This window comes from Mirounga angustirostris, unplaced genomic scaffold (genome assembly GCF_029215605.1).
Source record: "Mirounga angustirostris isolate CCGP_5_RB_7025 unplaced genomic scaffold, mMirAng1.0.hap1 SCAF_3, whole genome shotgun sequence".
NCBI lineage: Eukaryota > Metazoa > Chordata > Mammalia > Carnivora > Phocidae > Mirounga > Mirounga angustirostris.
The window spans coordinates 70,020,379-70,047,019 of NW_026991711.1; the positions used below are offsets into that span (position 1 = coordinate 70,020,379).

The 26,641-nt window shown below is 38.1% G+C and overlaps 1 protein-coding gene across 11 annotated transcripts; it reads left to right on the forward strand.

Annotated features, from left to right (window-relative positions):
* Nucleotides 1-26,038, forward strand: HSPH1 (heat shock protein family H (Hsp110) member 1). Of its 11 annotated transcripts, XR_010410050.1 has the most exons (20): nt 3-528; nt 3,000-3,088; nt 5,214-5,354; nt 6,058-6,180; nt 8,309-8,408; nt 9,611-9,744; nt 10,154-10,398; nt 11,360-11,588; nt 13,581-13,687; nt 13,943-14,076; nt 16,052-16,260; nt 17,887-18,018; nt 20,480-20,617; nt 21,496-21,621; nt 23,055-23,162; nt 23,263-23,382; nt 23,503-23,541; nt 23,790-23,951; nt 25,133-25,389; nt 25,539-26,038. XR_010410050.1 is itself a non-coding variant. In XM_064586250.1 (19 exons), exons 1-19 carry the CDS (start codon nt 441-443, stop codon nt 25,337-25,339), a joined length of 2,631 nt encoding a protein of 876 aa, XP_064442320.1. In that variant the 5' UTR covers nt 3-440; the 3' UTR covers nt 25,340-26,038. The 11 variants fall into 11 exon arrangements, 10 of the variants coding, with proteins under 10 accessions (XP_064442326.1, XP_064442320.1, XP_064442321.1 ...); XM_064586250.1 differs by having other exon boundaries at nt 25,133-26,038; XM_064586251.1 differs by having other exon boundaries at nt 4-528; nt 3,031-3,088; nt 25,133-26,038.
* Nucleotides 26,039-26,641: the final 603 nt, after the last annotated feature.

Consider the following 26,641-nt stretch of genomic DNA (forward strand, 5'->3'; position numbering starts at 1 on the left):
GTGGAGGGGCCGGTGGAGGCGCCGGTGAGTAAATGCCGCAGATTCTGGAAAGTTCTGATCAGTGCGATACATAAGGCTGAGGAATTGGGACCTCCCCTTCTGGGTCGGTAGTTCAGCGCCGCGCCGGTGAGCTGTGGGTGCAGATCGAGGCAGTCAGCCCGAGCTTGCGGAGCTACCTGCGGAGACCGATCACCGCTTTCCCCAGTGCTTAGTCGTCTGGGAGCTGCCACTGTCTCCAGGAAGCCGGAGGCGCCAGCCAGGCCGACTGTCCGTGTGTCCGTCCGAGTGACAGAGGAGCGGTCGGACTCCGCGGGAGCCGCGCGCGGCCGGGGCAAGAAGCGGCTGCGGAAGGAGCGGGCGGGCGGCCGGAGGACGCAGAGCCAGACCCAGAGCGCAGGCGGAGGCGGACCGCGAGCCGGCCATGTCGGTGGTGGGGCTGGATGTTGGCTCGCAGAGCTGCTACATTGCGGTGGCCCGGGCCGGGGGCATCGAGACCATCGCCAACGAGTTCAGCGACCGGTGCACCCCGTAAGTGGGAGCCTGCGGGGGCGCTAGGAGAGACTGTGGAGTGAGGAGAGAAAGCCGGCGGGGGCTGGGGAACGTAGGCACCGGGGGCTTGCGCGCTGGCGGCGGAGCGCCGGGCCGATCGGAAGGCGATGTGGGGAGCGGTGCGCTCCTCTGTAGGGTCTGGGTACCGGCGGCCGGGTAGGGCAGGACGCTTGCCCAAGAGTAGGGGTGGGGGCTTGCCGCCGGGACTGGGAGAGGAGGGGGTCTTGGCGATTCACGGGGCCAAGAGAAGTCCTAGAGCGGAGTGGCCCAGGGCGGTCGCTTCGGGGGCGGGCTGCGCTCAAACCCGCGATTTCGTTCCTTTTCTTGGCAGGCCTCAGTTCGCTCTTTCCGCGGCCGCCCCCGTTTCCCCACGCGGCTTCTCGCTGCCTGTGCCGCCCCCAGCTTGTCCCCCTCCCGCGGAGCATATCTTTGCGCACCGCAGTTGCGGGGCTGCTGAGCTTTTTCTTCCGCATTGTGAATCTCGAAATGAACTGGAAGCTTCCAGAGCCTGTATGCTGCTGCTTGTCCAGTGAGCGGGCGGTCTGTTGTTAGCGACCGCAGAATCCCTCGTTTCATAGATACCTCTTCGTGCGCACTTTTGGTTGCTAACGCTGTCCGCCTTAGTGCCTGGGATCATTTGTGAAGATGTAAATGTTCTTTTGCTCATTTTATGGGCGCCGTTCAAGGGGAATCCTAAATCGTGTTCTAGTTTATTAATTTTGCACAGTTTAAATAAAGGAGATAAAATGAGAATTGCACAGTTTTGTGCTAGAACTCGGGGATGAATGTTATCACCGAATTAAATATTCTACAGCGGCACGGGGTGGGCAAAGGTAACATTTCATTAAAGCAACTTTTTCGGGGGGCTTATTTTCTGAAGATGATACATGCAAACATGCCTGCCTGTACATTAATGAAAACAATTGCTTCTCGGGAAAATTAATGTAGGTATTTATTTTTTAAATGCCTTAAACCCAAGATAAAAAGCGTAGAATGAGACATTAAGGCCCAAAGGTAGAATGACTGTGTATGTCACGATTTGAGTACAGATGGCCATTGATTAAAGTGAATGGAAAATCAGAAAATAAGCAAATATTTGACAACGAGTAGCCTTGGGAATACTTATTTCATGATTTTACGTATTTGCACATTTAGTCTGGTCTTTAGCTGTGTAAAGGGCTCTGTAATTGGAGTATAGTAAGAAAGACACTATGTCAGGCTTTCGTGCTTAGGTACAGTTTACATCTTTGTTCTCTTTGATCCGATAAAAGGAAGAAAAGCTGTTCAGATGAGAGTAGGAAAAAATGGGTATGTGGCTGTATTGACCACTGTGAAAGTAAAGACAACAGATATTTCTCTAAAAAGGGTAAACAGAAGGCAGCTTGGAATTCCCTTTAGTCTTTTGATCTAATAGATGTTTGACTCATTTGCATTGGCCAGTATTAATTTCAGTGTGGAAAATGAGTTAAGTCGTTCTGCAAGTGAATAGTTTACTCTGAGGCTAGAATGATACACTGTTTTTGGAAGGTGCTAGCCTTTGCTTGAACACTTCTCTGGTTTTTAGGATGCTATTTAGCACCTGCTCAGATAATTTAGATTTAGGGTGTTTCCTTACTAGCAAATTTAAAGTTGATTTAGCCTGGTGTTTAATGCCCTCCGCATATTCCCATTTTGTTCATCACACTATTACTCCTACCTGCTCTCTGATTGAAAACCTAATTTGCTTACCTCCTCCTGACAAGACTTTGAGTTTCTCTCTGCTCTGTGCTGCCATTCCATTTCTATTGCTGAGAAGGCTGTCTCACAGAAGTCATTTTTCATCTCTTCTGACTTAATGTAACTAATTACTCACTCCTTTCTCTCAACTCTGTTCTGCTGTGGTCATTGCTCTGCGTCATTTTTAGTTGGCTTCATTAAGTAGAGTCTTCCATATAAGACCCCCTCTTGTGCTTTTAAACTCCAAAAACCTAACTTAGGGCCACTTGTTTGGGTTTATATAAACCCTTTGATCCTAAAGAGGCCAGTGGTGTATATATAGAACAGCAAGGGGTATGACAGTGATACTTAGATTTGTACAGAGTTGCTAACCGAGAAGTGGAATTACACCATGAATTTTGATAATCATGTATATAAGGCCAAGTTAATGATAGCTTTTATTCAAAATATTTTCAGAGTTCATGTGCACTTCCTAATGATTGGGCATCTGGAGAATTATACTGGTACTTGAGGTATTGGAAAATGCCCCCTGAACCATGAGCAGACTTTTTTGGGTAAGATGGCCACCTAGATTGGATTCTCAGAGTAGCGATTAAGCAGACTTCCACTGAGTATCTGACCAAAGCTTTAGAGTCCAAAGTTGTGCTATAGTTATGCTGTCCTCCACCCCCAATGGGTAAGAAATTTGTATGTTCTTGTCAGTTAAAGATGTCCACATCTATGCCTTTTAACAGTTTTGAGACATGCGGTTTGTATATCTTCTAGATCAGTCATATCATTTGGATCAAAAAACAGAACAATTGGAGTTGCAGCCAAAAACCAGGTATGTTCTTTAAGAGAATTCTGGTCATTTTTAAGGGGGAGATTTTCAAGGTAAAATCTCAAGGGCATACAAGAGTATGAAATATCTAAGCCTATATATTTTTGAGTTTTAGAAATGTAATGTGAGTATTCTTTATGAGCCCTTAGATGGCTATTTTTCCTTCTGTTCCGTTCTTCTTTTCCCAAGATCTACCTTAGTGTTCTAATCTGCCAACCTTAATTTTTAATAGTTTTGCTACCTTCTAATTTATCTAATTTTTAAAAATTATAAATAAGACACCTGAACTTCTTTCATGTGTAATTTCTTATGATATGCATTTAAGAGTTAAAGATTCCTTCTAGAAGTTCTGTATTTAAAAGCATTTTCAGGTTATTTAATAATTAAGGTAAGACTGGGAGAACTTTCTATATAGACCTGTGCTGTCTTATTAGGGTAGCCATTAGGTACACTTGAAATGTACAAATGTGAAGTAAGTATGAAATACATATGAGATTTTGAAGTCTGAAAAGGAAATAAAGTATCTCCTTAATATTTTATATTGAGTACGTGTTGAAATGACAGTATTTTGGATCTATTACGCTTTTTTTTTTTAATTTTTTAATTTTTAGATTTTATTTACTTATTTGAGAGAGGGAGACAGAGATAATGAGAGAGAGCACAAGTGGGGAGGAGAGGGAGAAGCAGGCTCCCCACAGAGCGAGGAGCCTGACGTGGGGCTCGATCCCAGGACCCCCGGGATCATGATCTCAGCTGAAGGCAGACGCCTAACCGACTGAGCCACCCAGGCACCCTGGATCTATTAGGCTTTAAAATAAGTTACTGAAATTAATTTCGCCTGTTACTTAATGTGACTAGAAAATTTATGTATGCCCCTCCCACATGGGCCTCACGTTGTAACTGGTGAGCCCTTAGGTTTGGGGAGGAAAAAATAAAGGAAAAGAATATGAAATATGAAATCTCTTCTGAGAGGCTTTTAAAGAGAGACTGAAAAGTTCTTTTAAATACAGAAAATAGTATTGCTGAAACAGAAACAAAATTCTAAACCCTGGAAGGGTATAATAAGGCTAGTTGGAAGAGATACAAGATAAAAGAAGAAAAAAAAGAGAAAAAAAGCTATGTACACTCAATATACTCAAAAGGAAAGAAACACATTAGTGAAGTAACTATCTTCCTGAATATGGCCATTTAGAATATTGATAATTCCAGACATAAAATTCTGTTGCATTTTTTGTAATTATATGAAGAGAGTCAATAGAGACCCAGATCTAGCCTGTAGGTTACTAGATCTACCTCAAGTCAGTTTCAGAATCACAGGGAATTTTAGTATATAAACATGCTTCAATTCTGTGTTGTTTGAAAAACTAGTACTGCCAACTTGTAGTCCTCCCTTTAGAAGAAGTGGACCAGAGAAAACAGTAAATAGTTAACTGTTTTGGGATTTTCATTATTTCAGAAGTCTCAGTTTTTAGTCTTTGAATTATTTCTGTATTTTAAATAAAGTTCCCACTGCCGACTTCTGTGAGTGAAACATACTGTGGAGTGTGGGACTTTTCAATCCAGAGCCTAATCATCAAAAATATGCAGTTGAAAGCATTAAGTCACTTAGAAACTTCTTGAATTATCCTCTAGCCTCTTCTGCTTTTGGGTATAGATAATTAACATTCCATTATTGTCCCAATCCATGTATTTTGTGACACAAAATGTTTATTCTGACCACTTAGCAATTTATTAGACTGTAACCACTTTTTTTTTAAATGTAATTTGCCCTATAGTGCTTCTAGATCTCCTTATTCATTTATTCATTGGGTATAAAACTTACAAGTTCAGTGGGGGGGGGAGGGAAGGAATGAAATAAAGGGATGCAGTTCTTGGTTTGTTCAGGGCTTTAGTGATAGTTTCACCATCTTTGATTTTATCTTGCAGATTTTGAAATCTTTTTAAAAGTCTGTGCTGACAGTATTGCCTTCTGTTCCCTCTCACTGCCTACCTTCTGGCATTTCCCGGGGTTGCGGAGAAAGTTGTTTATGTTCTTAATGGTTTGAGTTGTACAATTGACTTTCTATAAAATTGTAATAGCTGATAGATGTTCCAATTAGGAAAAAAAATTTTCTGATTTCTTTTGCAGCAAATCACTCATGCAAACAATACAGTGTCTAACTTCAAAAGGTTTCATGGCCGAGCATTCAGTGACCCCTTCATTCAAAAGGAGAAGGAAAACTTAAGTTATGATTTGGTTCCAATGAAAAATGGTGGAGTTGGAATAAAGGTAATATAACTGAGCAACCTTAGAGTCCTTAGTAGGAAATGGAATTCACCTACAGAAAAAAAAACAAAAAACCCTTAATTCCTAATAAACATTTAATTTAAAGTTCTTAATTAGATGAGATCTTTTTTTTTGGTCAAGTTCTTGTAAACTGTAAGTATGTTTTAATGTCTGAAAATTATTCAAATGATATATACTGCTATAACTTAAATTGTCTCATAGCTTCCTTATAATTATTGAAATATAGGTTTCCTTAGGGGTGGTTAAAAAAAACCTCAGTTGTCTTGTTTTATCAAACAAAAGCCATGACAACAAGCCATGCCCAGTTGCAGTTGTTTGGAGAGCAATAGTGTAATACAACCAGAAATCTGTTTTTAAACTAGCAGAAACGTTCCTGTCTTAGGATCTACACCAAATAATATATGTCACAGTGATTCATCTCTTCAGTTAGAGTGGAAATTTACTACTTCCTATAATGTTTTGACTAGTACTTTAGGTTGAGGAAAAATCTGCCTTAGCTTTTTTCCTTCTCTTCATCTCTAAAGAAAAGTTCTTCTTTTTTTTTCTTCTCTTTCCTTTCTTCTTTTCTAACAGCTGTACCAATAAAGGTTTTCTGGAAGAGAATATGTAATAATATTTGGAAGTTAGTATTAGCATGTAGCTTTAAGTACTATAATGTTTAAAATATTTTCTTTCCTCAATATAGGTAATGTACATGGATGAAGAACATCTCTTTAGCGTGGAGCAGATAACAGCCATGCTGTTGACTAAGTTAAAGGAAACTGCTGAAAACAACCTCAAGAAACCAGTAACAGATTGTGTTATTTCAGTAAGTAGAATTCAGCAAGGCAGTGTGTTTTATTTTAATTTGCCTTTTTTGCTACTCTTAAGTATTAAATGTGTGAAAGCTGTTCTATTACTAGAGATCAAAATCCTACTGGACTACATTAGCATAGTGTTCGGGAGCATTTCAGAGTATGTTTGAGTGGTATTTTTAGCGAGAAGTTGCAGAGGTTCTTGACTAGAGGTGCAAATCAGAATCTCCTGTGGGGCTCCTTGGAAAAAGAGACTGACTAGTTGAATGGGGGGTTGTTCTAAGGCAGTTAACATACTGTTAGACAGTTTGTATACTTAATGGGAAGTTTTCAGAATTCTGCTGTCAGTTGAGAACCAGTTCATTAGAAGTTTTACAATGTCACTTCCCAGTAGTGACAAAACCTAAGATATTTTAGGATTTTATTTATTTACTTGAGAGACAGAGATGGAGAGCACAAGTGGGGAGAGAGGCAGAGGGAGAGGGAGAAGCAGACTCCCCGCTGAGCAGGGAGCCCGATGCGGGACTCGATCCCAGGACCCTGGGATCATGACCTGAGCCAAAGGCAGATGCTTAATTGACTAAGCCACCCAGGCGCCCCAAAACTTAAGATTTTTATGGACAGTTGGTAGGTTATCAAGGAATATTTGAAATGGACAAAAGTCATCTTTTATTTGGATACCAAAAAGGCAGCGGGACATTCTCTCCCAAATGTCTAGGGTCTCTTTTTGATCATCTGTGGTTATGTCCTGGACCAAGACAGTCTGTGATGGACTTCCCTGCATCATTCATGGTCTTTGCATTATAACCATGGGCAGCGTGGCCTGCCCAGACCATTCAGAAGCTTTTATGGCAGTGTGTCCTAGGATATGAAAGAATAGAGGCAGAGGCTTAAAATTTCTCCTAGTGCCCTTGCAAGACAGAAGGTGTTCTGAAAGAGTATCTGGCTGTCTCTTGGAAAAAAAAATTAATATCTGGTAAAATTAAAGAATAAGTTACAAGTCAGTGGTTCTTCCTTTTTTTTTTTTTTTAAATAAGCAATATAGAAAACTGATGAAAGCAGTGTTCCTGATTTGAAAGGTGATCACAACTGCCCTAACTTTTGCTCTTGCCTCTCTTTCTGAAGCAGCTACAAATACTTTGGGGAAAAAATGAAAGCCGCTGTACTAAGTTTTCTCTTCGGTACTTTCTAGTTAAGTGATTCTATGGCTGTATTGTTAGATGCTCTTCCTGAAGAGTGTCCTAGTTAAAGTGATGTCCTAGAAAGCGATCAAAAGAATTAACCTAGCTGGAAGCACAAGTCAGCACCATAAGAAACTTCATCCCATCCCTTGAGCTGTTTTTGCTTTTCTTTCTTTTAAGAATATCAACAGGCTTTGCCTAAAAATGTTTTTGTAATCTTAACAGGTCTACAGAATTAGAAGGTCCCCCATCATCTATTAATGCTTAAATGCAATGAATAGCAAAAACTATAGGGCAGTGGCATATGCCAGAATTAGCTCCGTATTATCTTTAAGTTCCTGAAGTATTTATCTGTAGTGCAGTTATATTTAACATTAAATGTTGACTTAACATTGTGATCTCCAGCTGTCAGAAATTTAGGACTGGCTTAGAAATGGTATTTCATATGCTTAAAGCTTTCTGTTAGATAGGAGTAATTGTCAATATATCTTAGTGAATACTCCTGATTTTTATTTTGGATTAAAATTTGGTTACAGTAGGGCACCTGGGTGGCTCAGATAGTTAAGCGTCTGCCTTCGGCTCAGGTCATGATCCCGGGGTCCTGGGATCGAGTCCCTCATCGGGCTCCCTGCTAGGCGGGGAGCCTGCTTCTCCCTCTTCCTCTACCTCTGCCTCTCTCTCTCTCTTTCTCTCTGACTCTTATGAATAAAAATAAATAATAAATAAAATAAATAAAATTTGGTTACAGTAAAGATTACAATTTTGGGGCAATTTTTTTTTCAAGTAGTTATTCTTTAAGTTAAGGAACTTGCTAGACATTAAGTCTAAAGTTTTATTTATGTTTATGACTTCACTAGGCACCTATTTAGTTGAATTGTTGTTAATTCATTATAAGTGGTTGTGAGGAATTTGTATGTGTGTATTCTAGACAAGTTAAAATTCTTTCCTTTCTTGTTGGTAGGTCCCCTCTTTCTTCACAGATGCTGAGAGGCGATCTGTATTAGATGCTGCACAAATAGTTGGCCTAAACTGCCTGCGACTTATGAATGACATGACAGCTGGTAAGGAAAAAAAACTATTTTTATGTAGAAGTGAATATACTATCAAAGCTAGAGTTAAGACACATCAGGTATCATAACCGAACACTTTTTCATGTTCTTGTAGAAACATAGCCTAGTAAAAAGTATGGGTTAGATTTGAAATTAAAGAATTCTAACTTTTCAGATGCTTATGTCTAATGAGACATTGGCACTTTGTCAGGTTTATGATTCTGTTTTCATTAAGAAATTCTTTTATATATATATTTTAATCTTTTGAGTTATGTATGTTGGATTTAGTTTTCTATTTCCTTACATAGTTTTAATAGTTAAGTTTTCCCCAAACCTTAAGATTTGGGGTTTCACAACTGCCCTGACTATAAGCATTGATTAAAAGTTTTTCCCTTCTACATTTCCTGAATATATGCAGTTAGTCACTGATCATTCATCTTCTATCAAATATTGACTTAAACTATCATTTGCCAGGCATTGTGTAGGTACAGATACAGTGTAAACAAAGCAATCACTATTCCTTCCTCCTAGAACCTTTACTAGTTTTTTATGATTACAGGTGAACAAAAGGTCAGTTACAATTTAGTGTATTCAGACAAAGCGAGTAAGACTTTTTTCCAGTGTATATCTAATATACACGTGTTTTATATCTGATATATATATGTCTTCCAAATCTAATATGTGTTTTAAAACTCCTAGCTAAAGTATCGATAAAGATGTGTTCTTAGGGTATATGTATTTTGAAATACAGTGGTTTCAAAGCTCAGAAAAAGCTAACAGTCTCTTTAAGGTAGATCAGTTATTTGCCTTGGACCTAGAAAGAAACTGGTAGGAACTGCAGTTGCTGTAGTTGTATATTAAATTCTTAATTTTTTTGGATAAGCAGTCTCCTGGCAGGTTGTGGTTCAAATGTAAGTATTGTGTAATGAGCCTGCTACTGTTTGTGGTTACATTTCATTGTATTCGCACCTTGTACATTTTCTCTGTCACATCTCTTCATACATTGAAAAGTGATAGAGCATTGTTCTAAAATCAGAAAGGGAAAAAGTTATTGATGCCATGAAAATTAGTTCAAAGTCCAGGTATAAAAGGAATGTGTTCACCTTTAAGTGTTTGAAGTATAGTCAAATTTCCTGCATGTATAATTATTTTGGTAATGATGAAATTCCTAAGAAAATGTGAACCAAAGAATTAAAACAATTATTTTTTTGTAGTGGCTTTGAATTATGGAATTTATAAGCAGGATCTTCCAGGCCTGGATGAGAAACCTCGGATTGTGGTTTTTGTTGATATGGGACACTCAGCTTTTCAAGTGTCTGCCTGTGCCTTTAACAAGGGAAAATTGAAGGTAAAGTCATAAATTGGAACTCAATGACCAAAACATATTAATTGTGTTGTATTTGTCATTACTTTAAGCAGCTTTGCTTCTTGGCAATGAAGAGTTTTGGGTAATATTAATAAGGAATTATTCCCAAGGTTGCTCTCCATAATGATGATGTAATTATCTTAGCATACTCGTAAGTATTCTTGCTTAAGAAAGAGCAGCTTTTTAAGATTATCTTCTATGTGATCATTAAAAGTAAATCAGAAATTTAGCATTTCATGTGGCTTTGGTAGTAACATTTCTCTTAACTTGGATTTCATGTAGTAATTTAAGTAGAAGTCTTGATGTCTTTAGTTGTTTGAATAGCAGTATTTAAGGTTTTAGTTAAAAATATGATTGAAAATAACCAGATTATTTGTTTTAACTAAATTAGGTACTGGGAACAGCCTTTGATCCTTTCTTAGGAGGAAAAAACTTTGATGAAAAGTTAGTGGAATATTTTTGTGCAGAATTTAAAACTAAGTACAAGTTGGATGCAAAATCCAAAATACGAGCACTTCTTCGTCTGTATCAAGAGTGTGAAAAATTGAAAAAGCTAATGAGCTCTAACAGCACAGACCTACCACTGAATATCGAGTGCTTTATGAATGACAAAGATGTTTCGGGAAAGATGAACAGGTGCGTCTTGAATTCTGCTAGATTAAATAGAAGAAATTTCTTGCTGATGAAACTATAACCCAGATGTCAGTCTAGCTGTGGTGTTGAGAGTCTTGGCCCACATTTCAAGATTATATGCTATACACTAGGACTGTTCACACCATTAGAAACTAGGATCACTTCTGCAAAGAGATTGTTTTTTATTTATTTTAGAGTGGGGATAGGGGCAGAGGGGGAGAGAGAATCTTCAGCAGGCTCCATGCCCTGCAGGGAGCCCGATGTGGGGCTCGATCCCACAATCCTGAGATCATGACCTGAGCCGAAATCAAGAGTTGGATGCTTAACCAACTGAGCCACCCAGGTGCCCCATGCAAAGAAGTTTTTTAAAAAGATCTTTGCTAAGTGCCCTCATGATGGAGTCTTTTTGGTATTTATCATCTCTTAGTCTTTCTAGGCCAGTAATTGAATAATGGCTTCACAAAAAAACTTTTAGGAAGAGAAGAGCAGTCTTTTTTTTTTTTTTTTTTAAGATTTTGTTTATTTGACAGAGACACAGCGAGAGAGGGAACACAAGCAGGGGGAGGGGGAGAAGGAGAAGCAGGCCTCCCGCGGAGCAGGGAGCCCGATGCAGGGCTCGATCCCAGGATCCTGGGATCATGACCTGAGCCAAAGGCAGACACTTAACGACTGAGCCACTCAGGTGCCCCTAAAACGGCAATCTTAATTTAAAAGTGATTTTCCCCCCCAGTAATACCAGTAGAACTAATTTTTCCCCCATTTCTTTTCTGCACCTGTTTTGTATATTTATATATTTTTTAAAAGTTAAAGATTACAGTTAAACTTGGCCCATGTGGAAGAGAGGTTGTTGAAGGAAAAAGAAATTCACTGGGTTAATATTATTAAAAAAAAAAACAAAACAGGCAGGATATTGGCTTTAAGATAATGTTTCTAGAGATTTATAGTGTTCCTCTTGCTTGCCAAGGGCACAGTTTGAAGAACTCTGTGCTGACCTCCTGCAAAAGGTAGAAGATCCCCTACACTCTCTGATGGAACAAACTCAGCTCAAAGTGGAAGATGTGAGTGCTGTGGAGATAGTTGGAGGCACTACGCGAATTCCAGCTGTGAAAGAAAAAATTGCCAGATTCTTTGGAAAGGATATCAGCACAACCCTCAATGCGGATGAAGCAGTAGCTAGAGGATGTGCACTACAGGTACTTTTTGCTCAGCCCTTCTCTCTCTTGGTGCTCATTCCTTAAACCATTTCGGCCGTATTTCATTGTGGTGGGGTTATATAGTAAGCAAAGCCCTGTGTCTCATTAGCTATCACAAGGGAGTTCACTTGCAAACACAGCCAGAAGGCTGTGGGGAAACCAAGGATCTTCAGATCCGGAGCATCCAGGAAATTTTTGATGAAAGGAAATTTGCAGCTGATGTTTTTAAACTGCAGATCAGGAGCAGGCATGATTCTGAGGGGACACAGGAAACACAACAGTGAAGCACGAATTAGTAGTTCCAAAGCACATAGAGGGGAATTAGAACGGCAGTATGGTGTAATTGAGGAAATGATTCGGGGGAAAATTTGCAGGGCTGACAGTATTAGTTAACAAGTGGTTTTAGAAAATAGCTCTTCTTGGGGCGCCTGGGTGGCTCAGTCGTTAAGCGTCTGCCTTCGGCTCAGGTCATGGTCCCGGGGTCCTGGGATCGAGCCCCGCATCGGGCTCCCTGCTCTGCGGGAAGCCTGCTTCTCCCTCTCCCACTCCCCCTGCTTGTGTTCCCTCTCTCGCTGTGTCTCTCTCTGTCACATAAATAAATAAAATCTTTAAAAAAAAAAAGAAAAAGAAAATAGCTCTTCTTCCTTCTCCAAATGGATTGTAACTTGCTTATCAAGTAAGAAGGCCACTCAGAGGCTTAAGTGTGGCAAAGCGAAAGCACCAAAACTAGAAGTTATTGATAAGAGAATTAATCTTTATATTTAGGATAATATTATAGTCATCAAGTAGTTGTAACTGAAGTTTCAGGGTATCTGTGCTTAATTTTTTTTAATGTTCTGTTAATCACCATCATTAGTTTTTGATGTAGTGTTCCATGATTCATTGTTTGCATATAACACACAGTGCTCCATGCAGAACGTGCCCTCTTTAATATCCATCACTAGGCTAAAATTTTAATCTAGTTAGCACAATTATTTTTAATACAAAATAGCAAGAGTTTCTGTACACAAAGATTTTTAGAAGGACTATACTTAATACCTTTTTTTTTTGTTTAAGATTTTATTTATTTAACAGAGAGAGAGCACAAGCAGACGAGGAGTGGCAGGCAGAGGGAGAGGGAGAAGCAATCTCTCCATAGAGCTGGGGGAGCCTGATGTGGGACTCGATCCCAGGACTCCGGGATCATGACCTGAGCCGAAGGCAGTCGCTTAACCAACTGAGCTACCCAGGCACCCTGGACTATACTTAATACTCTAAAAAGGAAGAATATGTGCTCATTATTGCTGATAATCCATTGTACCCACATGATGCATCATGGGGTTTTTAGTTTTGCTTTTTCCTTGATAATGGAGTGTACCTCCTTAACTGAGTCTCTTAATTCCCCAAAACTTTGGAAGTTGATCATTTCGTTAGAGGTAGAGCTTATTTTGGCCTCTCTTTTGAAGGATCCTATGCTAATCAGAGATTGACCTTTAGTTTAGTCGTGTATTTAGTCAATTTTATGTGACTAGTCCACATCCACCTGTCGGGGTGGGTGTTTTCCACCTCAAATTTGAATTTACCACTGCTTCCTTCATAAAACTACCTGAATATGGACATTTTGGGTTTTATCCTTTTTCAGTTTCTTAGACATTTGAAAGGTGATGTGGACAGAGCTGTGTGTGGATATATACACAGATTCAAAAGTGATACAGTTTGTAATTAAAATTGCTATCAGGGCATTTCTGGCAAGGCCGGTGTTTTTTTTCCTAAGCTCCTATGAAACTTGTTACTAGTCAACAATTGTTGTCCTAAGATTCATTGTATTATCATTCTATATTTAGTGATTGGAATAGTATTTAGATGTTAAATCCTTTATACTTACGATGTATACTATAAGCAATTTTTATTTTGAATTTAAACTTACCATCCAATTTGAATTGAGTTTTATATTAAAAGGTGAGTGCAGTTATTCACGATCTTATGATAATCCTTTCTTTTTTTCTTTTAAAGTGTGCAATTCTTTCCCCGGCATTTAAAGTTAGAGAATTTTCCATCACAGATGCAGTTCCTTTTCCAATATCTCTGGTGTGGAACCATGATTCAGAAGATACTGAAGGGTATGTAGCAGAAGATAACTTTATTCAGATAATTATTTTAATATAAGCATGAAAAAATTAACAAATGACTTTTACATTTGAGGGTCTGATTAATTGGGATCTTTGAACAATCAAACCTTTTGAAATATTTCTCTCATTTTGGTGTTAATAAATGGTGAGATAGAATTGATGGAGATTTCAGAGCATTTATTGCATTTTGTGTAGCATAGTAAGCTTAAGTGCTTGGAATACTGAATGCCTTTTCCTTTCCTCTAGGGTCCATGAAGTATTTAGTCGAAACCATGCGGCTCCTTTCTCCAAAGTTCTCACTTTCTTGAGAAGGGGACCTTTTGAGCTAGAAGCTTTCTATTCTGATCCTCAAGGAGTTCCATATCCAGAAGCAAAAATAGGTAAGCAATTAATTTTGTGTGTTTACGCTTTTAAAGACTTAGTGTACCAAAGTAAAAATTTTTCTTCTCAGTGACGTTGAGTAGAACATAATTCCATGTAAAGACATTGTCAATTTACAATAATGGTGATGAAGAAATCTCTTCCTTTTATTGATGAATAAGTTGGCCTGTAAAGATGGAACGACTTGCTTAGTGCAGCTGTTATGTCCACGTATCTGTGTTTAGGAACATGTCAGTCTTTTTTCTCTTCTGATACAGTCTCTACTTAAAGGATTACCACCTGTTTTTAATATTAACCTTTCTTCTAGATGGAATGTTACTTCTAATTTTTGTTGTTGTTGTTGTTGTTGTTGTTACTTCTAATTTAAAACCTGGCTCAGAAACCATCGCAGTAGCTTCTCAAATGTACCTTTCTATTGTAATCTCTTTTTTTTTTATTTTATTATGTTAATCACCATACATTGTAATCTCTTTTAAAAGTACATCTTTTTTGGTACATTTTTCCTTGAGAGGTTTGGCACTATCCATCTGTTTTGACCCTTACTAACTGGAAATTTATGGGAGAGCTACAGATCTCTTCCTGAGTGGCCGTGTGTCTTTCCCAGGCTGAGGGTAAAGTTTACCAGTATTGCAAGATCTGTTCAGGACTCACCGTTGCCCCATACTTTTTCATAACGAAGTTGTTTGAAGAAGTCTAACCTGACCAGTTGTGTTTTCTTTCTTACCACTTAAGACTAAAAATGTTCAGCACAGAAGAGGTTTTTTGTTGGGTTTTTTTTTGTTTTTAAACAGTTTTTACGAATTTATTGCTAGGAAATTAGCTTGAGAAATTGTTGAATAGAGAGAAATTTTAATAGGTTGGATTCTATGCGTTAATTTCCCATCGTGCAAAGGATAAAATCGAAGCTTTTTAGTATGACACCAAATCAATATGTTATCACCAAAACTGAAAAGCTCGCACATACTTAAAGAACAATCTTACATCTCTCTCCGTCCTCTAACTCATCTCGGATACCCCACAGTAAATGCTGTTTCTTTAAATGGGTCTTACAGTAATCATTTCCTGAGCTCCAGTGATTTGATAATTATTGAACGTTTACTCCAACATCTTTCACTGACCTGGTAATTAAATCTGTAACTTTCTGTGTTTGTGTAAACAGCACCTTAAATATAAAAATGTCAAATCCCATATAGTGCTTTACACATACTAGATTCAGAATACTTAATTTTGGTTTAGTGGCCTCTGGAATAAGAAGCCTATTAGTGGAGATGATATAGCTAACACATAGCACTTGGTACTGCAGTTTTACATGCTCATTGTAAACACCAGCTCAGTCCACAGAAGCATAGATAACTGAAATAACTTGCAGTAGGTTACATGGCCAGGATTCAAGCCCAGAGACTGGGTCAGAGTCCATACTTTTAACTCCTACTCAGTAATGCTCTGGAACTGCTGTATTTTGCATAATAATTTTAGGCTTTGGTAACAGGTTTTATCAAAACCTCTCCTATTTAAGACCTAGGAAAATGTTTTGATTATTCAGTCAGAAAAAGTATTCCCTAAAGACCTGTAGGATTAAAATGCATCCGGTTCTTGGTATCATTTGAGATCTCTGCCTTATACTAGCTAACAGATTTTCATGTCTAGTTTGTGCTTACCCATCTGGAGAAATAGGGTAGGAGGAGGCAGGGACTTCTTGTCATCTTATCTTACAGTATCTGTGTTAAATAAAAACAATCACAAGAGTGCCTTGCCTTTGAAGGTTTTACAGCATATTAAGACTAATTCCAAGTATTGAAGTAATACCATACAACTAAGTTTATTTTATGTTAATAGTATATATCTTAATTCAGTTAGTAGAGAAAATGGGAAGATTTGGGAATAGCAATACTGTGAAGCTATATTTCTTGGTCTTTGTCTTATTTACAGACATTTAGATTCACTTCAAAAATTGCCAATTTCTTTTTGTTCTAGGCCGTTTCATAGTTCAGAATGTTTCTGCGCAGAAAGATGGAGAAAAATCTAGAGTGAAAGTCAAAGTGCGAGTCAATACGCATGGCATTTTCACCATCTCTACAGCATCTATGGTGGAGAAAATCCCCGCTGAGGAGAATGAAGGGTCTTCTGTTGAAGCAGACATGGACTGTCCAAATCAGAGACCAGCAGAAAACTCGGACACTGATGTAAGTGTGTGAATAATAAGACTTTGAGTTGGAATATATAGTTAACTCTATAGGAGAAGAGTAGGGAAGGGCTCAGATATGTTTTTCTTAATTTTATTTAGAATTTTGGGGAATGATGATAGCAATTGCTAGATGATGATAACATGGCCCAGAGTTTGGTGAATTATGCTTAAATTCTATACAGTTAATTTGAACTGGCACATTACAAAATAATAAGAGTGTAATAACTTGTTACAAAATAATAAATTGTTTTTTTTAAAGGCATTGACCACATATTGAGAAGGCAGTTTTGACTGATGATTAAGAAAAAAAGAAAAAGACTTAAAAATATTAATTTGGAACATATACCAAATATTAAAGCTGATTCTTAAATTACTGCAAAATTGGCTTTGGTATTTCAGGACTTAACTTGCTTTTATTTACATGATTTGTTATATTATGGGAGGGAAGGAAAAGAAGTATCTGCATGGAGTATAGAAAGAAAGTTGTTACTGTTCGTGTTCTTCCAATTAGCATGAGTGCAGAAGAATTTTAAGAAACTTTAAAATAGATTAGCTATTGGGGTTTACTTCTGGATAATAATCAGAAATAGCTTAAATGAAGAGGCAAGTGAACAGTGTTTTAGTCAAGATGTGAGAAAGTGTGGTATCCTGTGGTCAGACAACTGTTACCACTATTATTCCTAGAACATTTAAGGAACATTAATATCTGAGCCTTAGCTTTGTTATCATTTTTAAAAATTTCAAAATAATGCATGCGTTAAATGACCAGTGCCATATACTTTTCCATTTGGCTACGGACACCATTATTCTAATGCCTGTTTTATCAATCTCTTAGTACCTTTTGGATCTGTTTACATCATGAGTGCCTTGTTTCTGAATACTTCCATGTTTGCCTTAGAATCTTGAAGCTCTGAAAGAAAAATTTGAGAGACTTCAGGGTGGACAGAAAGTAGTTAAATTAGAATGTTTCAGCCTTCTCCCAAAGATGGGAAACGACTAGTGCAAGCACTGATTTATCGGGAATGGAGAGGTCTACTAACATGTAGCATATATTCTTTATCCTGACATCTTCTGAGGTGGAAATGGCTGGATCACAAAAAGAAGGTGGGGACAGAAGGAGTCTTGGGTATCTGTAAGCTGAAATGATGAATCCCTGAACGACTGACTGATAGTTGGCTTTTTTATGCAACTGTTCAGGTCACTGAAATGGTGATATGTTGAGATGCTGATGGCTGCTGGTGAATTTAAGTTTTGGAATCTTGTTTCTGGGAGAGAGGCCTGGAGTAAACCTATTTCTTGTGCTTTTGGGAGTTAATAGCTGTACAAGGCTAGATCAAAGTTTCTTAAAGGAGAGTTCTTGATTGTCATCACATCAATCAAAATGCCTACTGCTTGGTTATTTAACAATATTAACTGCTCTCATTCAAAGAATTTCTTACAGGTTTAAGATTTGTAAGGAGTTTTCAAATATTTTGTGTTTATTTTGCTTTTATCCAGTATCTTTTCTCCCCCACCTATTAAGATTTCAAAAATGGAGTGTACGGTCTTTGGTGCCCTATAACCTTTTAAATTTATATAAGTACACCTGCTTTCTACATCCTTTGTGCCTGGGCTTTCATTTCAGAAAAATATCCAGCAAGACAACAGTGAAGCTGGAACACAGCCCCAGGTACAAACTGATGGTCAACAAACCTCACAGTCTCCCCCTTCACCTGAACTTACCTCAGAAGAAAACAAAATCCCAGATGCTGACAAAGTGAGTGACTCTTCTAGTTCATTCCTTTAGACAATGTTGCAACATGTGATCATTAATGATATCATTAAATCTGCAGTTTCAAGAGCAAGCACCAAGTTATCTTATTCTGTATAGGGTTTTTCTTTTAGTTGTTTGTGTTTTTCAATTAAAATTGGAGGTACTCAAGCTCAACTAAGAGAATTGAATATTCTGCTTTAGACCTAAAAGCTTCTCTTGATTAACTGCTACTCCAAGCAACAAGAGGCAAATGCATGGCATTTCTTGTCTTCTGTAGTGCCCGAGGTATCTGCTAATGTGAGGGCAGAAATAGATACATTCCCAGGGCTGTGTGATGAGTTTTCACTTGAATTAGTCTGATGATAAATACACGGGCTATAGGAGTTTAGTAAACCTTTTTCTCCTCTCAAATCCCCTGCCAAAATTAAATTAATTATGATGGTCTGCTAATAATCAGATTGTACTTCAAAGTCATTTTTCTTTGCCATGCTTCCACAATATGTATTGGAAGCTTAATTAAATATTTGTGCTTTGTCCCTTGAAAAATGACAGCTTCTAATCAAACCTTTAAAATTCATGGTCAGATAGATACTGGGAAGTTTACATTGTTACTGTAGATCATTCTGTGCTTTTCAGAACTTCACTGTTTGTACAGATTGCATGTAAGTTATTAACCTTTCATTAGTGGTTTGGTTTTTTCTTACCTTTAGATAAATTGCAGAATTGTTCTTTGGCCAAAATACATTTTCCACTTGGTGGTAAAAGTTTCCAGTCCTGTGGGGATCCTAATATGAGCTTTAGTTCCTGTCTCTGAACGCTGCCTTTTTCTCCTCTTAAAAGAGTTCTGTGATGATGATGGTGGAGCAGCATGGCTTTCTTTGCGACAACAGCTCCTTAATGTCCCACCCCTCCCCTCACTTAGTGTTGAGTATTAATGGGCTTGTGCTGTTAGTCTCAGTGCCTGTCTGGAACATGACATTGAGCACCATCTCATGTTCTTCGTTGTAGGTGGGACCGCTAGTGTCAAGCCCTTTGGAACATTCTCACACACCCCTTTGCAGGGTTCTTCATCCATCCCTTGTCAAGTGCCATTTTGTGATATATCGGTTTAGTCAGTAGTTGGTTTAATGTACTGTCAGAGTCTTATTCTGACTTTAACTGTCACACGTGTACTGTCATCGATTTGTTTCCCAAATATCTGTTGTATTCCTGTTTTTTTGCGAGATGTGGGTGTCCTCTAATTCATTTTCCTTGTGGTCTGTGCCCCCAGAGCATGCACAGTATAATGAGGGGTTCTCGTGTGTGCTAGAGTGAAGAAGACATGGGGACTGCAGGCTGATTGACTAGATCCTTGCTGGTGAGGCAGCTGGCTACACTTCTGAGACATCTGACTTTGAGGAATACTGAACTAGAAGTCTGAAAAACATGAGTTCTAGTCCCATCTCTGTCTTTGTCATTTTAGGCAAGCCACTGAACTTTTTTCAAGTCCCAGTTTCTTCTATGAAGTGCCTGGAATTCTAACAACCTTTTAACTTCCCAGAATTATCCAGTGGCGGTGCTCATTGTACTGATGGGCTAGTCCTTCCTATTTGACCATCCCAGCCAGCCAGGGTATACGGCTGAGTTTCCTAAATTGTGTTCTTTGTCATCTCAGCTAGTAGGAACCTGTAGAAATGGAAATACATAGAAAAGTCTTGGAAAATTAAAGGCCATAGGAGATACTTACTTCTTTAGCCCTGTATTTACATATTTTGAAAAACCTGCAGTAAACTGTTAGCATTTGCTGTGTCATTTCATTTTCTATTTTAAGGTTCTTTTGTCTCTTTCTACCTTATGTTTGCTTTGAAAAGGGGTATGACTCAAAGGCAGATAGTAGGAATAAGGATATTTATCTGCATATGTACATACATGTACATATGTGTGTATATACATAATCCCCAAATTCAATAGGAAACTTTAAAAGGCACTCACCAGTATAGTGCTAATTGTAACTGAAGCAGGTATAATAGTGGGCTAGAGGGACTCAAGTATAGAGGAGAAATAGAAAGTGATCCTAATGTGTTTAGCATTGGTCACAGTGTATTTTAGTTACTGTTAGATTCTAGACTGTTATTTAAAGATGTGGTAATTTAATAATAGTTTTGACTTTTTTTGGAGTCCTAGACATTGCTTACAGGGCTTAAAAATTAAAGATCTATGAAGAAGAGTTTTAGCAGGAAAGATTGAATTTAAGTTTAACATGCAAAGAGAAAAATATCCTGGTGAATTCTTGAGAGAGAATATGACATGTTCAAGTTGTAATTGCAGCCCCGTTTAAAATGAGTGGGTGGGAATTAGATGATCTTCACTCCTCCAATTTAGGATTTTAGGGATTTTATTTTTAGTAAGTGTGGTAGGGAGATTTTGTTGTTGTTTTCAAGAATTATTTAGGAATTTTTCCATTTCTTTTTTACCCCTTCCTAAGGCAAATGAAAAGAAAGTTGACCAGCCTCCAGAAGCCAAAAAGCCCAAAATAAAGGTGGTGAATGTTGAGCTGCCTATTGAAGCCAACTTGGTCTGGCAATTAGGGAAAGACCTTCTTAACATGTATATTGAGACAGAGGTAAGTACTTCAGGTAATTATTTTCCATCCTGGAATGTATTTAGTTGGTTGGCCCTGTTACCCATACTTCTGATAGAGAAATAGCTGTACTTCTTTCCCATATCCCACATTTTATACAGTTTTTAGGACTAGGATGGATCTTCAGTTTAATTTTTTTTAACAAGTTTTGTTTACATTTTTGTGTCCTTATGAACGAGATCTATACCCTAGATCATTCTGCTTGGTATATAATTGATTGCCCAAGGTCTTGGAAGAAATTGGATGCCACTATGTCCTAGCATCGGGCACAATACAGTTGGTGTCTCAGGCAACACTAAATATTTCTGTTAAAATACATTGTGCTTCTTTGTAGTCTAGAATATGTGAAAAAATTTGAGATTAGGTTTTATTGTTTTGTTTTATTGAGATGGCAACATTGTGTTTTGAAATTTAATAATAAATTACATCTCATTAATATTTCATAAGTAAGTGGATAAATAAATTTACTTAAAGCCCTTGATCTCAAATACGGTTGCAGCGTCCTATGACGATTATATATTGGCCAATATTAATCCCAATATGAGACAACCATATAACTACCTAAAAAGAAAATTATAGTGAATTGGGTTTTTTCCTTCTTGGTATTAAACCTGAGATGCAAAAGCATGTAATTTATTATATAATTAAAAAAAAATCACAACCCACTATGTGTATTTTAGTAAATGAAGAACTTTGTAAGATTTGTTATAAGCTTTATGACGTATAAATTAGAACTGTTAACACTAATTTTTTTGTGTGTGTGTGTGTAATTGTTGATTTTAACACTAGAGTCTAGTTAACATTTAGTTACAGGTAATAGAAGACCAAAGCTGAAATTAATCTTTTCTATTCTCTGACAGGGTAAGATGATAATGCAGGATAAATTGGAAAAGGAAAGAAACGATGCTAAAAATGCAGTGGAGGAATATGTGTATGAATTCAGGGACAAGCTGTGTGGACCATATGAAAAATTTATATGTGAGCAGGTATGTGTAGAGCTCTGTTTTTATTCAGATAATCTCATAAAGTGTTTCATATCAAATTTGACATTTAAGTCTCTACTAGATTATGTAACGAGCTTTTTGAAAACAGAAAACTTGAGGGGTGCCTGGGTGGCTCAGTCGTTAAGTGTCTGCCTTCAGCTTAGGTCGTGATCCTGGGGTCCTGGGATCAAGCCCTGTATCAGGCTCCATGCTCGGCGGGAAGCCTGCTTCTCCCTCTCCCACTCCCCCTGCTTGTGTTCCCTCTCTTGCTGTCTCTCTCTGTCAAATAAATAAATAAAATCTTAAAAAAAAAAAGAAAGAAAACAGAAAACTTGAAATAGGAATTATATAAATAGAGTCCTGGAAAGAGGCTCATTAGTAATGTGCAGTTCTAACTTGTCCCAGTGACTTTTTAGTTTTTACCATCCAGAAGAAAGAACCTATCAAACATTTATTTAGAGTCTATGACACTAAAGGTATGGGGGCTAGAAAGATAAATAAGAGAAAATCCTTGGTTTTAAAGACCTCAGACCTTTTATTTTTGTTTCTGGTTTTTTGTTATGAGTCTGGTTCCCTTGGTTCCTCATGGTCATTGTTTTATCCCCTAAGATTTGTTCATCCAATCATTCCAAAGTTTATTGGGCACATTATTCCCTTTAGCCCTTTTCTAAGCTCCCAAAGTCATTGTGGCTCTGAGTAAATCCCAGAAGTACAACTGTGAAAATGGGGCTTAGAAAACAATTGGCTAGATACAAATCTGGGATGGTTTCGGGATTAATTCTGAAGTTAAAAGAATTTAAACTTAGGGGTCTATTTTAGTTCTAAGATCCCTGGACTACCTTGTAATAAACGTTAGTTTTTGGCTCTGCCCTGATATGTCCTGGATTTCTTATGGTTGGGATTCTGAAGGAGAGATGACCTAAGGAGGGTAGACCTCCTAAGGCTAGAGTAGAAATACATTATGGGAATTGGTTCAGAATGGCTTTTTTTCAGGTTCAGTGATTGAATTGTCAACTTGTCTATTTCCCTTTGATAGTTGTGGGAGTGAATAGGAAGTTACTTCAAGACCTAATTGCTTTGGAGAGTGGGAAGATAATTGCTCTTCCATAACCCCATTTCAGTGTATAGATTGTTCAAAACTGGACTTCTGAGATACATTATTGTTAACGGCAGTAAGCAGTTTACCAAAACTTCTCACGTGTCCACATGTAAAAGAGAAGCCAAAGAATTACTGTTCATCTCTCATATAAAATCTACTAGTGTTCATTGTTCCCTGATACTTTACAGTAAAGAGAATCCAGCTAATAATCAGAGTGCCTTCCTAGAAATAAGATTGGTGACTTAGTGTTTAACACTTCTGAGGATGACTCTGTTTTGTTGTGAAAACTTTTAAAGTAAAATTGCCCCTGATACAGTTTCTCATGTTTCATATACAGGATCACCAAAATTTTTTGAGACTGCTCACAGAGACCGAAAACTGGCTCTATGAAGAAGGAGAGGACCAAGCTAAACAAGCATATGTTGACAAGTTGGAAGAATTAATGGTAGGTCCTTCTCTCCTCCTAGAAAGTGGTACATGTGTTTTAGACTACAAACTTTCGAAATGCAGTTAGACAAATGTTAATTTATTATATCTTGTTTTAGAAAATTGGCACTCCAGTTAAAGTTCGGTTTCAAGAAGCTGAGGAACGACCAAAAATGTTTGAAGAACTGGGACAGGGACTGCAGCACTATGCCAAGATAGCTGCAGACTTCAGAAATAACGTGAGTCTGTCTGTGTGTTGCGAGGAAGTTACCCTAGATTTTAATAAGCTGATACTAAGTTGAGGAACCTTCACTGTGAACACATCTTCTTAAATGAGAAATTTGTTTTTGGTATTTGAGACCACAGATAGATTTGAACTTCATGGAAAATTCGGGCAGGTTAGAGTTACTGTTAAATACTTTTTTTTTTAAAGACTATTTGAGAGCGAGCATGAGCGGGGGTAGGGCAGCGGGAAAGGGAGAAGCAGGTTCCCCACTGAGCAGGGAGCCCGATGCGGGGCTCGATCCCTGGACCCTGAGATCATGACCTAAGCCAAATGCAGATGATTAATGACTGAGCCACCCAGGCGCCCCACTGTTAAACACTTACTTAAGTCTATAGAATGACCATGCCTTTTTCCATTCAGGATGAGAAATATAATCATATTGATGAGTCTGAGATGAAAAAGGTTGAGAAGTCTGTTAATGAAGTGATGGAGTGGATGAATAATATCATGAATGCTCAGGCTAAAAAGAGTCTTGATCAAGATCCAGTTGTACGTGCTCAGGAAATTAAAGCAAAAATAAAGGTAAGTATTATTGTCTGAAGTTTGCTGCTGTGTTTTCTTAGGGACTCAAGTTGCAGTCCTGTGAACCTTAAACATAGCTCTTTCTTTGATCACTCTTCTACCTCATCCTGATTGAGGCCAGATTTCTTAGTTCATTATTGATACTACAAAATACAGAAGACCTTATATGTTTCTCTTAAATTTCCATTTCTTCGTTATTCATTCAGTTCAACAAATACATTTGTTGAGTCCCTACCACGTGGCAGCCATTGTTCTCAGGTTAAACTCTGAGTGTACAAAGTCACTGCCCCTGTGGTAGTCACCTGCTGGTTCGAGGAAGGCTTGACAGCAAACAAGGAGGAGAGGAAGTGTATCAGATGGGGTCAGGTGCTGCAGGCAAAAATAAAGTAGTCAAAAGGATTAGGGGATTCTGGGCACTGGAGAAGGACCCAGATTGGTGTTTGATCAAGGAAGGCCTTGCTGAGTGTGTGAGGCTTTGAAGAAAGTTGAGACGAAAACCAAAGAATGTTTTCCATCTGGAAGAATGTGGAAACAAAATGAAGGTTAAAGAAGCGTGAGCTTTTTTTTTTTTTTTTAAGATTTTATTTATTTATTTTGGAGAGAGTGCATGTGGGGGGGAGGGGCAGAAGAAGAGGGGGAGAGAGCATCCCAAGCAGACTCCAAGGTGCGGAGTCCGATGTGGGGGTCAGTCCCAGGACCCTGAGATCGTGACCTGAGCCAAAGAAGGCAAGAACTGGAAGCTCAACCATCCGAGTCAGCCAGGTGCCCGAGAATTGTGAGCCTTTGAAGTCAGGGGGCTATAATCTTGAATCCCAGTTCTTTGCTCCCTAGTTTCCCTGATCTTGAGGTTTAGTTAACCATCTTCTCTAAACCATCTTTCCTCTTTCCTAGGTGGGGATCATAATTTCTACCTTTAATATTGTGAGGATTAAATGAGATAATAAGATGTGAGGACTTTGCAAGTTCCTGATTCATCATAGAAGAATATTCACTGCTCTTTTTTGATTAGGCTTCAAGTCATAGTTTTGGGCAAGTGTAATGAGGAAATTGAATTCCTCGAGATATGTGTAATTGGAGTTGATAGAAAAATAAACAGTTAAGGTGGTGTGTTAGGAAAGTAATTGAAAATGACTGGGTGGATCAGAGTTAACCTGATTACCAGTTTTGTTTCCCTTGCTTAGGAGTTGAATAACACTTGTGAACCCGTCGTAACACAACCCAAGCCAAAAATTGAATCACCCAAGCTGGAAAGAACTCCAAATGGCCCAAATATTGATAAAAAGGAAGAAGATTTAGAAGGCAAAGAAAATTTTGGTGCTGAGCCTCCACATCAGAATGGAGAATGTTACCCAAACGAGAAGAGTTCCATTAATATGGACTTGGACTAGATAACATTACGTTGGCGTAGTCCTTCAATGAATAAAATATTTTTGCCATAGTATGTGATTCTACATAACATACTGAGACTATTTATATTTTCTTTTTTAAGGATGTTTAGAAATTTTGTGTATTATATGGAAAGAGAAAAAAGCTTAAGTCTGTAGTCTTTATGATCCTAAAAGGGAAAATTGCCTTGGTAACTTTCAGATTCCTGTGGAATTGTGAATTCATACTAAGCTTCTGTGCAGTATTACCATTTGCATCACTGAGGATGAAACTGACTTTTGTCTTTTGGAGAAAAGAAAACAAACTGTACTGCTTGTTCAAGAGGGCTGTGATTAAAATCTTGAAGCATTTGCTCCTGCCAAGGTAGTTTTCTTGCATTTTGCTCTCCATTTCAGCATGTGTGTGGGTGTGGATGTTTATAAACAAGACTAAGTCTGATTTCATAAGGGCTTTCTAATATTAATTCTGTCCAATAGAATATGACTTTTTGCTTTGATATTAAAAATCAACGAGTAAAGCAAAAGCTAGTGAAATGTGTTAGCAGCATGCAGAACAAAAACTTTCAACTGTATCTCCTGTCATACAGTACATTGTCATGTGAAGGTGTAAATTGGAAGAAATGTTGATTCTGTTTGTAACTGATATTGTGAAGCCTTTTATGAGCTTTAAAATAAAGTTCATCTTATGGTGTCATTTCTAAACGGTTTTGTCATTAACTCAAAAATGGGATTGGGAGGGAGAAGGTTATATAAATGGTAGCAAAAATGAAGTTACTTTGTATGAAAATCCAATTTTCCTTTTTTGCTCCTCCTTATGTATGCTTTCTCCTGATAGAAGAGTGGCATGTATTTATTACATTGAACTTTTTTTTAATAGAGCATTGAATATAACTCCAACACCGGGGAAAAAAGCATTAACTTGTTGCATATCCTTCAAGCCTTGTCCTCCTAGTGATGGGGGTGTGTTGGGACAGGTATGCGTGTTATACTGTTGTGTAGGCTGTTTTTTAAAATTACATAACCAAGCGAAGATGTAAATTTAGTCAGGTATTGTAACTGCACTGCTCTCCTGAGTTCCAATATGAAGACATACAACAAAATATTTTAACCAGTCCCAGTGTCGGTGGAGAGAGGTTTCTCTGGGTTTTGCTATCTAATGCTGCAATGAATCCTGTCTATCTGCTTATTTTCTAAGGCCAAGTAGTGTTGGGGGTGTGTTGGGAGTGTGCTGGGTGTGTGTGGGATAACAAGTAACCACACTACCCTTTAAGGGGCCACAGTTTTATGTTCCTTTAATGAGGACCA